General features: G+C 33.4%; 2 protein-coding genes and 1 long non-coding RNA gene across 4 annotated transcripts; 1 reads left to right on the top strand and 2 right to left on the bottom strand.

The window, feature by feature from the left end:
• Positions 1-1,065: 1,065 nt before the first annotated feature.
• On the top strand, positions 1,066-6,497 carry LOC145639756 (uncharacterized). The gene is made up of 8 exons (XM_081691083.1): positions 1,066-1,306; positions 1,393-1,448; positions 2,528-2,690; positions 2,850-2,938; positions 3,168-3,300; positions 3,465-3,557; positions 4,609-4,711; positions 5,418-6,497. Exons 1-8 carry the CDS (start codon positions 1,145-1,147, stop codon positions 6,377-6,379), a joined length of 1,761 nt encoding a protein of 586 aa, XP_081547209.1. The 5' UTR covers positions 1,066-1,144; the 3' UTR covers positions 6,380-6,497.
• A 3,738-nt stretch (positions 6,498-10,235) lies between these two features.
• On the bottom strand, positions 10,236-11,370 carry LOC145627094 (uncharacterized). 2 transcript variants are annotated; one of them, XR_014111336.1, is made up of 2 exons: positions 10,928-11,370; positions 10,236-10,474 (listed from the first exon to the last, which is right to left on the bottom strand). It is a non-coding gene; the product is annotated as an uncharacterized LOC145627094 (long non-coding RNA). The 2 variants fall into 2 exon arrangements; XR_014111319.1 differs by having other exon boundaries at positions 10,916-11,370.
• A 1,086-nt stretch (positions 11,371-12,456) lies between these two features.
• On the bottom strand, positions 12,457-13,127 carry LOC145564002 (uncharacterized). Its single transcript, XM_081624373.1, has 2 exons — positions 12,763-13,127; positions 12,457-12,676 (listed from the first exon to the last, which is right to left on the bottom strand). The coding sequence occupies exons 1-2, from the start codon at positions 13,125-13,127 to the stop codon at positions 12,457-12,459; spliced, it is 585 nt and encodes a 194-aa protein (XP_081480499.1).
• Positions 13,128-13,378: the final 251 nt, after the last annotated feature.

Raw genomic sequence — 13,378 nt, forward strand, 5'->3', positions numbered from 1 at the left:
AATGTTTTAAAATCCGACCTGATTTTAAGTACGTAGTATTTGTGGCTTAAAAAAAATACGTAGCACTGGAATTAAAACTTTTTTGTTAGGAGTTTTTGAATAAGATAGGTTTTGTATATTTTGATGTGTATCTTTTGTTAGGAGTTTTTGAATAAGATATATTTAATGTATATCCCTCACTCTATAGTCTATTATAATCTTGATAATAGTATGAAAAATACTCGTAATAATTTAGCTTAGTCACAAGTTTTTTTGAGCTAAACTTTATAGTGTTATCTAGTGAAAATTTCGAGTCGGGACAAATAGCTCACAAACTAGCTAGGGCTTTTACAAAAATTGGACTTTAACTAATACTTCAAAGAGCATTACTTTAGAGTTTTTTTTTTTTTTTTTTCCTTTTTTCCTAAATTATAATTTTGTGTGGTTGACCACATTGTGTGACCACTGCGGCGCTGCCAAAAAAAAAAATAGTAACCCATATACTAAACACCTCATGAAAATAGTAGAGGAATTAGTTACTGGAATGTTGACATGACTTCCACTATCTTCACAAGGTGTCTCAACAGTAACCCTTACAACGCTATATAGTAATCTCAATAGTGCTAACTAAGTAACCCCTATAACACTATATAGTAATACTATATTTCTAATTAAGTAACCCTTAAGTAATATTATATTTCTAATTAATCCTTAAGTAACATATTATTTCTAATTAAGTGACCCTTAAGTAACATTATATTTCTAATTAAGTTACCCATATAACCTTCTTTAAATCTGTTTTTGGTGTTTAGAGAGCTACAAGGGCGGTTGATGAGTATCATCCCAAGATCTCTTGAAACCGGGAGGGAGCTCTAACCACTTGATCTATCCCTCACTCTCCACCTTCTTTAAATATGTGGATTGCAAATCTTTATCACTCCGTATTATTGTAAATGTTGTATAGCTATTTTGATAATATTGTTTGATAATCTTACTCTTTACAATTTTTAAGTGTAAATTTAATACTTATATGTAGCGCCTAATAGTTTTAGGTATGACTGATAAAATGTGTAAAATTCCTAACCACTCAAAATGAAAAGACTTGACACACAAAGTTGGGTTAACCTCAAGTGATACAGCTGATCCTCCAATTCTGCCATGAAAGATGTTGTCAATCTGCTCAACCCTTCATCTCATTCTGGTTCCGCCATGGAAGAACCATAACTCCAACCTTGTATTTCATCACTCTAAATCACAATCACCCTTTTTCAAACTCTTTCCTCATTCTCTTCATACCATCAATTCTCTTTCCAGGGACGAAAACCAGGTATCCCATTTCTCTCTCTTTTTATAATAATAATAATAAATTTCTCTCATAATATATTTTCCTAATTTATTTATTTATTTGGGCAGTTGGGATATGATCCTTCAGATGAACTATATGGAATTGATGTGAATATACCACCAAGGTTAGAATACTCTAATACTTGTCTATGATTATTATCTTGGCATTTGAAATTGTTTGTGCATTTTTATATACAATACTAGTACATTATTGTAATCTAGAGGGAGACAAAAGGGCAATGACCCAAATAGCCAATGATGTTTTTATACAAAGTTTGATTGGGTTTGGGTACGACCTCCAAGACTTTAATCGACTAAGTTAGTAGAGATTAATTTATTTCGGGTTATGTTGCTTGTGTTTGAGATATGAAGATATCATAATTGGGAAAGAACAATGGAAAATGCGCTGTTATTGGTAAAATTATTGTCTACCCACCACTAATATAGAGTAGTGATAGCAGAATCTAACTCAACAAGATTAATATTATTTTAATATTGAATTAGTATTGGCTAGTGGGTATCCATATTCAGTTTGAATTTGCATAATTGTTGCAAAATGTAAGATGTATAGGCTGACAAATCTTTGTTGAAACTTGTGCTCGGCCTGTGAATGGCTTGATGAATGGGCAACCGAAGTCTTGTGTTGAAATGGAGACGAATATGATTAATGTCTATTAGTATTGTTTTGTGAAATTTTATTTTGTACAAAGATAGAAATACCTCACTCCCTAGTTTACCTTGTTTCTCTGTTGGATTGTGAAGTCTATTTTCCATTCAGCAGTATAATCTGAACTACTTAAGAAATTTGGCTCATTAATTACTAGCTTGTTTAGTGGGGGCATAGTCTTCATAACACTTGGTTGGAAATAATTTTGAACTTTATGATCACCCGCTGCCCTCCCACAATTTTGAAACTGTCCTCCTATGCACGGGGTTAAGTTAAGTTCGTAGTCTGCTATGTTGTTTCACTGAGCTTGCAATGCTTACCTAAGATCAATTTTCGAATTTTACAAGTCTCTCTAAAGATGATGTAGATTATGCCTCGCATAAAGCTTGGTACTTCAGCAGTTATGAGCTATTAGTCTAATAGAGTAATAGAAATGGTTGAAAGTGTCTCAATATTGTAAATAATGCTTCTCTGGATTTGCTGTCACTTTAATATTTGATGAGGAATCGGTAACCAAACTTATTTGATTGATTCCAGGGATGTTAAATCAGATGCATTTGAACCTAGATCATGGTTTGGGCCCAATGGACAGTATATTAAAGAACTTCCCTGCCCAAGTTGCCGGGGAAGAGGATATACTCCATGCGCAGAGTGTGGAATTGAGCGGTCTAGACAAGACTGTTCGCTTTGTAGTGGGAAGGTATGATGGTTGTATGCCTGTATGTTGACATATTATGATGTGCTTAAGCCCAATGGTACTTACAGTGTTACTAAAAGCATGTTTAATACTTGATGTAATGCTTAACTTATCATTAAGTTATATAGTTCTAATGTTTAGTTGTTGCTTACTATGTTGAAGGGAATTATGACTTGTCAGCAATGCTTGGGGGAGCGTGTCATCTGGGAAGAGTCAATTGATGAAATCCCATGGGAAAAAGCACGCTCCATGTAAGTTCATTGCAACTTTTCATCTACATATTCTTCAAGCATTTAATTTTGATACAGCCATTCTCAGCAGAAAGTTTGTTCTAGAAATTGAGCATTCATGGTCTAATATCATAAATTTCCTTAACTTGTACTTACATCGCTATCTTACTTCCATTGTTCGTGCGTTGCAATGCTTGTGACTGAGATTCTTGTCTGTGTTTCTCAATGTCAATGCTGTATCAATTTTCAGTTCTCCACTGAAAGTCAAAGAAGATGATGAAGTTGATAATTTGGAGCTAAAACTAAACTCAAGGAAGAAATCAAAGCGAGTTTACCGATCTACTCCTCCAGAAGTTGGGCTGAAAATCAGTCGCTCCTTGAAAGTTAGTTTCCTGTTTGGAATGTTCTGATTGCTGTATAATTTGAAACCATTGCATATCATATACTTCGTATTTGATTTATTTTTAAAATATGTAGATCATGAAGCGTTTAGATTTCCTTGTAAATTGTTGTTCTTTATCTTGTTCTTTTAGTTGACTGAATGCAGAGTCTCAATGCAAAAACAGGACTGTTCAGCAAGAGTATGAAGATCATCCATCGTGATCCTGCTCTTCATGCACAAAGAGTAGCTGCAATAAAGGTTTCTTTTTTATTTATTATAGGTGTAGTACTTTTTAATTCAAGCTGAAAATCTGAATTAAGATACTGATATTTTTTTTTTTTTTTGACCAAATTAAGATACTGATATTGTACAAGAAAGTCAGCATAAAGTTAAATAGTCTTGAACTGTAAGTCTGTAACTGACTACTGTCAAATATGTTGATTCACCCAGCTCCGGACAATGATACCGATTAGAGTGTTTTTGAACTTAAGTATAAATGAGATAGTGATTAGTGAAGCATGACACATGTGTACAGTGTACTGGCTTATATTTAAAGCAAGAAAATTGAGGCTATAGTAATAGATATGTAATTTTACACATTTACATGGAATGCCTCAATGCCCCTTGTGAATGTTCTTGTATGTTTTTTTAATCCTCCATTGATTTTCATTGGCACTTTTGAGTATCTAGAGGCTTGATCTTTAGACTGTAGATATGAATTAATGAACTTCAAAAGAATAAAGACGTGCTTTTTAGTGGAGATGCATTATCAATTTATCATGGACATACGTTTACGACATTTCTTCATGAAAAAGTTACATATAGCCTAATATGTGCTCCATTTATTTATAACCTTGTGCCATATAAGGCTTGTGGGATTCGTAAAACTTCTATGCTTCAGATATATCTTTACTTATTTCTGGTCCATTTGTTTGTAGCTAATAGCTATGGTCGACTTCTTTTTCCAACATTGATTATTCTGCTGAGTAGCAGTAGACCATGAAAAAGGCTGTTATTGTACATATTGTTGTATCCTTGTTGGTACATATTGTTTAATTTTTTTTGGTTTTGTAGAAGTATGTTATAATGTTATTGCTTCCCTAATTTTAGCTGCAAATGATGCGTTGATAATTCATTAGGAGCCATTGTTTTGTTTTAAACATGTAAAAAATTTATGGATGGAGTATTCAATTGTGAGAAACAACTTTTTTTTAATTAGTTTTTTTGTTTTGTGGTTTAATAGAATCCAATGACTGCACTTCCTTTTTACAATGTAGCTTATAGTATATGCATTTTGTTTTGATTGCAGAAAGCTAAAGGGACACCTGCTGCAAGGAAGCATACTTCTGAAACTCTGAAAAACTTCTTCAGTGATCCTGAAAATCGCCGGAAGAGAAGCATTTCTATGAAAGGTTGGTATGGTTATAACAAACTGCCAAACTTGTGAACTTTAGTGAAGCATGGCAATCACTGCTACATGTTTGGTTGGCCTGAGAGCTTTTAATGCTTTAGAAATGTACCTATAATGAGTATATACTGCCCCATTCCATTCTTCAAAGAGTTCACACTTGAAGGATCATGTAGGCTGCGTTTGACGAGAAGGAAATTCCTTTCCAGTTAAAATTAGTGAATTACTCTCATTATCTTCTGCTTGGTCTGTTTAAGAGTGGGGGAAAAACACCAACATTCTACGGTTAAAAATAGTTTTCCAAAGAGGTATTACAGAGTTTCATCATGTAAGAAAAAAAAAAATGTCACATATTCCTTGTAATCACTTTCCTTCTCTTTTAGGAACAAAGCAAAGGAATATGTATTTTTTGTAGAAAGTAAATATTATTCAAATTGTTTTAAAGCTGACTTTTTCCACAATGTATTTTTTGTAGAAAGCAAAATTTATTCAAACTGTTTTCCTCCGAGTGAAACGCAGACATAGTTCTAAACACCAATAAAACAATCATTTCCTTAATATTGAGTTTTTGAGTACATTAAGATTAGGTCATAAGTTTGAATCCCTCTCCTGCCATTGTAATATTGTATGTACACAATTATTGGTGTGTGACTTAAAGCACAAAATAGGGAAAAAAAAGTGATCACTCTTTCTTAAAATCTAATCTGCAGGGATTAAATTTTTCTGCAAGAACTGTGGACAAGAAGGGCACAGGAGTTATTACTGTCCTGAACGTGGAGAAAACACTGAAAGGAGATTCAGATGTGGGTTGTGCGGTGAGAAGGGCCATAATAGAAGAACTTGTCAAAAACCGAGGACAAGTAAACCAAAACAAAGAATTCTTAAGGAGTACCATTGCCGTTCATGTGGCAAAACTGGTCATAATCGCAGGACTTGTTCTCTGAAGACCGAGCTACAGTCAGACAATGTCATTCATGAAAATAAAAGCTTTGTCGAGCATTCAAAGGGATGTGTTAAAAAGCATCATCATCGATGCAGTGTTTGTGGAAAAGGTGGTCACAATAGCAGGACATGCTTTCTGAAGACTGAACTAGAATCAGACAGTGTCACTCCTGAAACTCCTGAAACTGTAGGTTCTCTTATGAAATCAAAGGGATATGTTCGAAAGCATCTACATCGATGTAGTGTATGCGGAAAGAGTGGTCACAATAGCAAGACATGTTCTCTGAAGACTAAGCTACAGTCAGATAGCGCTACATTTGAATATATTGGCTCTCTCAAAAAAATTCAGGGAAACGCCCAAAAGCATAATCATCGATGCAGTGTATGCTTGAAGCGCGGTCACAATAGCAGGACATGCTCTCTGAAGACTAAGCTACAGTCAGATAGTGTCACACTTGAAAATAAAGGCTCTTCAAAAAAGCTAAAGGGAAATCTTCAAAATCATCATCATCATCACTATCGATGCAGTGTATGTGGAAAAAGTGGTCACAATATGAGGACTTGTTCTGAACACTCGATTGGAAAATTCGATGTGACTTCTGGATTTAGCCAACGAGCAAGACGACTATATCACTGCAAGATTTGCGGGGTACTCGGCCATAATCTGAGGACCTGTACCGAAAAGGGAGTTGCAAACAATGTATATATCGAAGTTGATTCTACATTCTGAAATTTGTAGTTCACTCTCGGCTTTCTGAATTATTCATGGCTTAGTCATTAAGTTGTTGAACGTTTGGAAATGATATGAGCTCTGCCATATATACTATGCATTCTGTTTTTGTGGTTTATATTAAAGACTCGGTGATTAGTTTGTAATACAGAATTTTTATAAGGGAAATTAGGATGAAAGCTTGTAGTATTTTTATTCACATTCAAGACCACGGTTACAATTATAAAATAAGGAAAATGTTATACATAGCCCTAAGGGCTACATATAAGCATTTAATTTACTCTTGAAAATTGTTTAAATTTAGAAAATCATGACAAAAACACACTAATTACACCGATTTGCGCGTGTTTTTGTCATGAATTCCTAACTTTATACATTTTCCAAGAGTAAATTTAATGCTTATATATAGCCCTAAGGGCTATGTATAGCATTACCCATAAAATAAATATAGTTAGCTTGAGGTTACAACTTTGAATTCAAATGCTTTATACAAAAGTTCACATAACATTTACTGTTCTATTGCTTTACCAATACAAAAGGTACCCTTGTATTAATTAATTTGTCCAGATCTGCTGCTTAGAAAATCAGTCCCAAACCACCACTCTTCTTAGTGCTCTCTTAATGACTTGTTTTCTTTTGCTACTGTGTTTCTGAGCTCCCCTTAGTTTTTGTTGAATCTTGTTGCTTTGCTTCTACAATGGACTTAAGTTGAATGTTTTGAGGAATTTAATTTTTAAAAAAATGTACGAAGTATTTCAAATCATGATACTCCGTATGTAGTAATCATCTTTATTGTATTTCATGATTTGTATTTGACATTTTGACTATATATGAAAATGCACTGTCTTGAATATTTATTTATAATTTGTATTCATTTAGGTACTATTATGTCATATACAAGACTACAAGGCATGTGAGTTGGAAAGATCTATTGACAATGAGGCTATACGTGGTAAGACATTGGATGCAAACGAATGTTTTACACCAAATGGAGGGACAATTTTGCATGTGTTTATAAAGCTTTTAAAATCTGTTGGATAATTTCCGACGATATATTACTTAAAAAAAAAAAGATAATTATGATAATTTTCTAATATTTTAAATACGTTGAAAAGAACTAAGTGTGAAATATTTTGTGAGATTGTTGAAAATGGAGAATAAGAAAGGAAATATTCCATTACATTACACAATTGTTGGAAATCACATTGAAATTATTTGATCGAACTAGAGTATCAAGCCTAACTAATGGGGTAATTCACTTACTTTTTTTTTAATAATATATATATATATATATATATATATATATATATATATATATATATATATATATATATATATATATATATATATATATATATATATATATTATATAATTAAAATTTGCATATTATCATTCAATATTAAATGATTCATTATTTTTTTTAAATTATAAATAATTTTAATATGATTTTTTATTAAAAAAAAGTAAGTGAATTACCCCATTAGTTAGGCTTGATACTTTAGTTCGATCAAATAATTTCAATGTGATTTCCAACAATTGTGTAATGTAATGGAATATTTCCTTTCTCATTCTCCATTTTCAACAATCTCACAAAATATTTCACACTTAGTTCTTTTCAATGTATTTAAAATCTTAGAAAATTATCATAATTATCTTTTTTTTAAAGTAACTAGTCGTTGGAGCACGCGCGTTGCGCGTGCCCCCCGACGGCAAGATAAGTAAAATTCGTGGTTGTGCTCGGGTTTTCCGGTTTTGTAATAATAAGGATACATGAATTTGTAAATACTAACAAGGTATAGTGATAAAGTTTCTATGGGGAAATATCTATGAAAAAACAATTATTATAAGTGAAGTTATCTAGAATTTGTTATAACTCAAAGATTTTTTAAAAATTATATTATTGTTTTAGATATTATTTTTGAATAGCTTTATTTTAAAATGATTTTGATAATAAAAAGTAGTAATAAAAAAAAATGCAATAATAATGGTATATTAGTTTGTTAGACTTTTTAAAGTAGAAACTTTTCGAGTGGTTTTTCTATTGAAAAATTATATTAATTAGATTTTGTAATCGATACGGAAGGTATAAAATGAATGAGAAATATTTGTGTATGTATTAAAGTTTATTTGCTGGTCATTTATCTATAAATTATTTTATATACGATTTTTTTTTTTATAAATACAGTTGGAGGGAATAGCTTTACACTTTTATATTTAAGATTATAGTCGTTGGAGCACACACTACGCGCTCCCCCCCCCCCCCCCACGGTATGAAATGTAAGATTTGTGGAATTTTAAACGTGTTTCGTAGCTTGGGGTGTTATTAACATGATGATTAGGGGATCTTATTTGTGTGGTAGTCACTAATTTGATTTTAAGTTCTTCCTATCTCTTCTTCTTCGTACTTACCCTCTCTATTATATTTCTTCCTCATCTTATATCATTTCCTTTTTCAATTCATTCTTACCTACTTTCTTTCACCATCTGTTCCCCTTTTTTTCCTCCAACCTATTTACTCTTCTTATATGGTTTGAACGGTTAAGTAAGCCTACCTCCCTCTCTTATTCTATCCTGACTCCTCCCTCTTTCCCGACTCATCTATTTCTTTATCACTCTATCTCTCTCTCCTTGCCCTTCTTTCTCTTAATTGATCTGTTTCTTTCTCTTCCGGCCCTTATCTCTTTTTTTCTCATAGCATCTCTTTTCTCCCTCTCCTCTTGGCTCATCTCTATCTCTCTCTCAATCCCGACCTTCTCTCTCTCTTTATCACACCTCTCTCTCGTCCAACTCCCTCCCCCCCCCCCTTCTTTCCCTTTTTCCTCTCTCTCTCTCTTTCTCTCACTCCTCCCACTCCCTCCTTTTTTTACTCTCTCTCCTCCTCCTCCCACTCCTTGTCTTCTCCTCCCTCCACCCTTCTTTCATTTTATCTCTTAAAAGAAATCTATAACTATGGTTATATTAACATTAAAAAAAAACATTTACTTGTGAATCTAGCACAATTCTACTATAAGGTTAAACGTTTTATTCTGAAAGTGCTACAAATTAGTTAACATTTCCATAATTATCACAAAACCACATTTGTTAACGAATATCATTTAGTGAAAGATTTGAAGTTTGTCAAATTCTAATTGTCGATTTCTATTCCCTTTTTCTTGGTCACTATGTTTCTCTATCCTTTTAACTTTCATTTTCTTTTATTTATGTTTTATAATTTTGAGTAGTTTTGAAAGTTTCTAAAACCTATTTTCATCTCCTTGATTACACCTAAAAAGTTTCTCTCCCCTTACTTTTTTTCATTTCCTCTCTCTCTGTATCTAAAATATCAAAAAGTATAGGTAACGATGTAAATATATACTGATATCATATGCATACAATCTCCAAAGTGAAACGCATTAAGAAATTAATTGAACTTCTTCCTATATCCAAAGCATATAAAGTAGTTTGACAATCACATAACGGATAAATAAAATTGTGGAATTCAAGCGCATAATGCTTAGCCTATTGAGTAAAGAGGCTAGTGTTATTTAGGGCAATGTAAGTAAAAGTGATGCGTTTAAAAATTACCCATCTTACAATACTCCTCTTTAATAACCCAGAAAATAGGATGTTTTCACCTTTAAAAGCTTAATGTACATTTATTGACAAAAAAAGGAGCTTAATGTACAACCAGCTAACAATTTGACATGCAACAACTTCCACTCCAAATTATCCAGAACAAAACAAATTGATCATATTCTTAGATTATACATGTATCCAAAAGAACATATTAACTCGCCCAGTTTGACAAGAATCAAATCAGAATATACCAAGCACACGATCAGAAGATAATTTACAAAGAATTTAGAATTCCGGGCCTACCAAGAAAATTCTCGATTAAAAAATGGATCTAAAAATGTGTAAAATAACAAGCCAAAAAGCTATGAAGCTCAATATCATTACTCCGTACTATATATCTGTAAACACTTATGAAGCTCACATTTTGTTTTACCTAAACGACAAGATAAAGAAAAGCGTTTTGTTGCATTTGAAGTCATAATTGTCATCGCTATATGCTTGATGCAATGAACTGCAGTTGCTACCTTAAGAGTATTAACCTGAAAGAGTCAAACCAGAACTCTAATTAATCAAAACCAAATATTTCAGTTGAAAATAAGGAATTCTTGATATCACACTTGTAGTGGCACCATATAACTTCAGATAGTTATCTTGTTTTTGCAAGCATACCTCACTGCTTTATCTATTAACATACATTTACTGATCCCTAATCAAAAGCATAAAGTCTAATAATAGTATAATACAAGTAGTATAATACAGGATTTGAAGTTCACAATTTACATAAACTACAGAAGAAATTAAATGGATCGTTGAGCACTCTGCTTATAATTTACTTCATATAATAAAGTAATACATGACTGTCCATTTTGGATCAAGAGTGTGTTATAAAGGTGTAATCATTGAAGATAATTTAAAACAATAGCTCAATTCTGAAATCATTAAATCTTTTAATAAACAATTATTGGAGTTGTCTTTTTTACATGAAAAGTTACCGAAGAGCAGCAGTTTCAAGATGGTAACGCGAGGGTTCTTGACTCCTCTGCTAGTCAGAACTAATTTTCTAACAACCTTCATTAAAAAAATAATCAATTAGACATTTAACAATCTTAATCAAATAAATAAATAAATAAATAAAGCCCTAACTTTAGAATGCAGAGAAATCAAATCCCTATTTTTTTTTACCAAATTGCATCGAAACTACCCCAAAATAATAAGCTAATTGATTTAAACTGGAAAACTACAATTTTAAAACGATTTGAATTGATTTGAGAAAACCCCTCAATTTTAAACGAACTCAACTAAAACAAAAGCCCCCGATTTCTTATCAAATTGAATTGAGAAATTCTCAATTTTAAAATGAACTAAATAAAGAAAACCATGGGAATGAAGAGATACCTTAGTAGCAAGTTTCTAAGTAAGAGTCATTGAATTAGTTATCCATTGTAGACACCCATTTGTGTCTCCCCAAAACCAAACCCAGTGATGAGTACCTTTCACGTCAAATCATAATCGAATGAAGTGAAAGTGTGGAAAGTCTAGCGTTGCGGAAAGTTTTAATTTCTTTTCTTTTCTCTCTGTTTTTGAAAATTTATTTTAAGAAAACAGCCAATCCAGTTTGGTTGGTCTATGATATGGGTCCAATAGTAGTGTAGTTGGATGGGGCTTGCAAAGACCTTTCCAACGATATATTATAAGCTCAATTCCGATGAATATTGAGGAAGTTATGGCCAATTTACCAAACTGGGCCCGGTTTGAGCCTAATATGCGGCCCAATGATCTAGAGGAGGGCCTATTATTAATTATCATTACTAAAGCTATTAGGATTGATTATAGTCTTCTAGAATACTCTAGAAGGTTCTTTTAAATCCTAATGGAGTTAGGATTGATAATTATGTTTTAAAGAGTTTGAAATTGAATAAAACTACTCCTTTTAAGAATCCTTGTTTTGTACGAAGTGGAATATATTCAGATTTTATTTTCGTGCCTCATAATATTTATCCAAATTTTATATGGTTGGATAGATCTTTAAATTATCTTTCCAATGATATAGGTATCATCATACTTACCACTTTATCGATTGTCGGAATTGCAACATTACCCATCAATCCCGTAATCGCCTTCCACTGTTCACTTGAAAATAGCCTACCCGAAGCGAAGGTACTAGAACCGTCCAAGCTCGAGCCACCTGTTATAGCATTTGCCTTCACCGAACTGCCACCACGACCATTCCCAGCTGTAGCCTGCCCCCCCGACTGCTAGTAGCGCCTTCTGGCCAGCCGTAGCGATCGTAGCAACGATTTTCTTCGTGCCCTCTCTTTTTACAAAAATTGCAGATTTTATCGGACCAGCACTTTGCAGTTTCGTGTCCCACCTTCTTACACTTCTCACACACCGGCAACTGCCAGTCAGAGCCACCACCTCATCCCTTCCCTGCACCAGTACGGACAACAAAACCTAGGGCATGGGAGGGGTCTTCTTTCTGGCGAGAAAATCCCCTGACTTTCTCGTCTAGCGAGACCTGCTAGTACGCCCTATTCAAAGAAGGCAAATGGTCTTGTGAAAGCAGGGCAGACCAAATAGGAGCATAAAATTCATAATACAAGCCAAGTAAAAATTGCTGGAGACGATCTCCATCACGCCGATCAGCGTGTTGACGTCCCACATTACACGAGCACTTTCCACATTTACAAGCAATTAAGGGTTCAAGTTTATCAAGTTCATCCCACAAAACAACCAATTTGCTATAATATACGACCATAGTCATGTTTTTGGTTTGCTCACAACGATTAATGTCAAATTTAATCTGTTGAATTCTAGGGCCATTAACAGTACAAGACAAAAACGCTCATGTAAATCATCCCATAATTTCTTAGCATCATCATAATGGGAAAGCATAGATTTAACCTCGGGATTAATTGTGTTCATGAGCGAAGAAACCAACATGCAATGGATTGTAACCCAATCATCCTTCGTACACGGCGGATCGAAGGTGGTGATACTACCATCAAGAAAACCAAATTTCCGGCGAGAACATAAAGCAATTCTCACGGCATGAGACCAATCATGAAAATTATCTAATTTGAGACGTTGTGAGGTAATGAAATCCCCGGGCCGATCTTGCGGTCCAAGGTAGAAAGGAGAATTGGATTCAATTTTTGTAGGTGGCGGTGGAGGAGTATCCTTGATGGCCATTGTTGGTCTTTTTAGAGGAAAAACAAAAAATCAAGTCTCCGATACCATGTAGAATTGTATAAACTTACGACTTGACCTTTCATTAATCAAGGCAAAACATATATATACAAGGTAAATCCCTAGAGTTACCTTAATTAGGTTACTAGGAATTAGGAAACAATAACAAAAGATAATACCCAAATTATTTCACAAAATATATCCCACAATACATACTCTTTAGTTAGGGCCTGTTCTCATTGACTGAACTCAGC

This window comes from Chenopodium album, chromosome 1 (genome assembly GCF_948465745.1).
Source record: "Chenopodium album chromosome 1, dcCheAlbu1.1, whole genome shotgun sequence".
NCBI lineage: Eukaryota > Viridiplantae > Streptophyta > Magnoliopsida > Caryophyllales > Amaranthaceae > Chenopodium > Chenopodium album.

Excerpts from the sequence above, each read along its gene's own strand:
- LOC145639756 (XM_081691083.1), top strand. The coding sequence starts at position 1,145 with ATGTTGTCAATCTGCTCAACCCTTCATCTCATTCTGGTTCCGCCATGG. Across the intron at positions 2,691-2,849 it reads GTTCGCTTTGTAGTGGGAAG|GGAATTATGACTTGTCAGCA; the intron begins GTATGATGGTTG and ends ACTATGTTGAAG. Across the intron at positions 3,558-4,608 it reads AAAGAGTAGCTGCAATAAAG|AAAGCTAAAGGGACACCTGC; the intron begins GTTTCTTTTTTA and ends TTTTGATTGCAG.
- LOC145564002 (XM_081624373.1), bottom strand. The coding sequence starts at position 13,127 with ATGGCCATCAAGGATACTCCTCCACCGCCACCTACAAAAATTGAATCC. Across the intron at positions 12,677-12,762 it reads GAGCGTTTTTGTCTTGTACT|CAAATTGGTTGTTTTGTGGG; the intron begins GTTAATGGCCCT and ends CGTATATTATAG.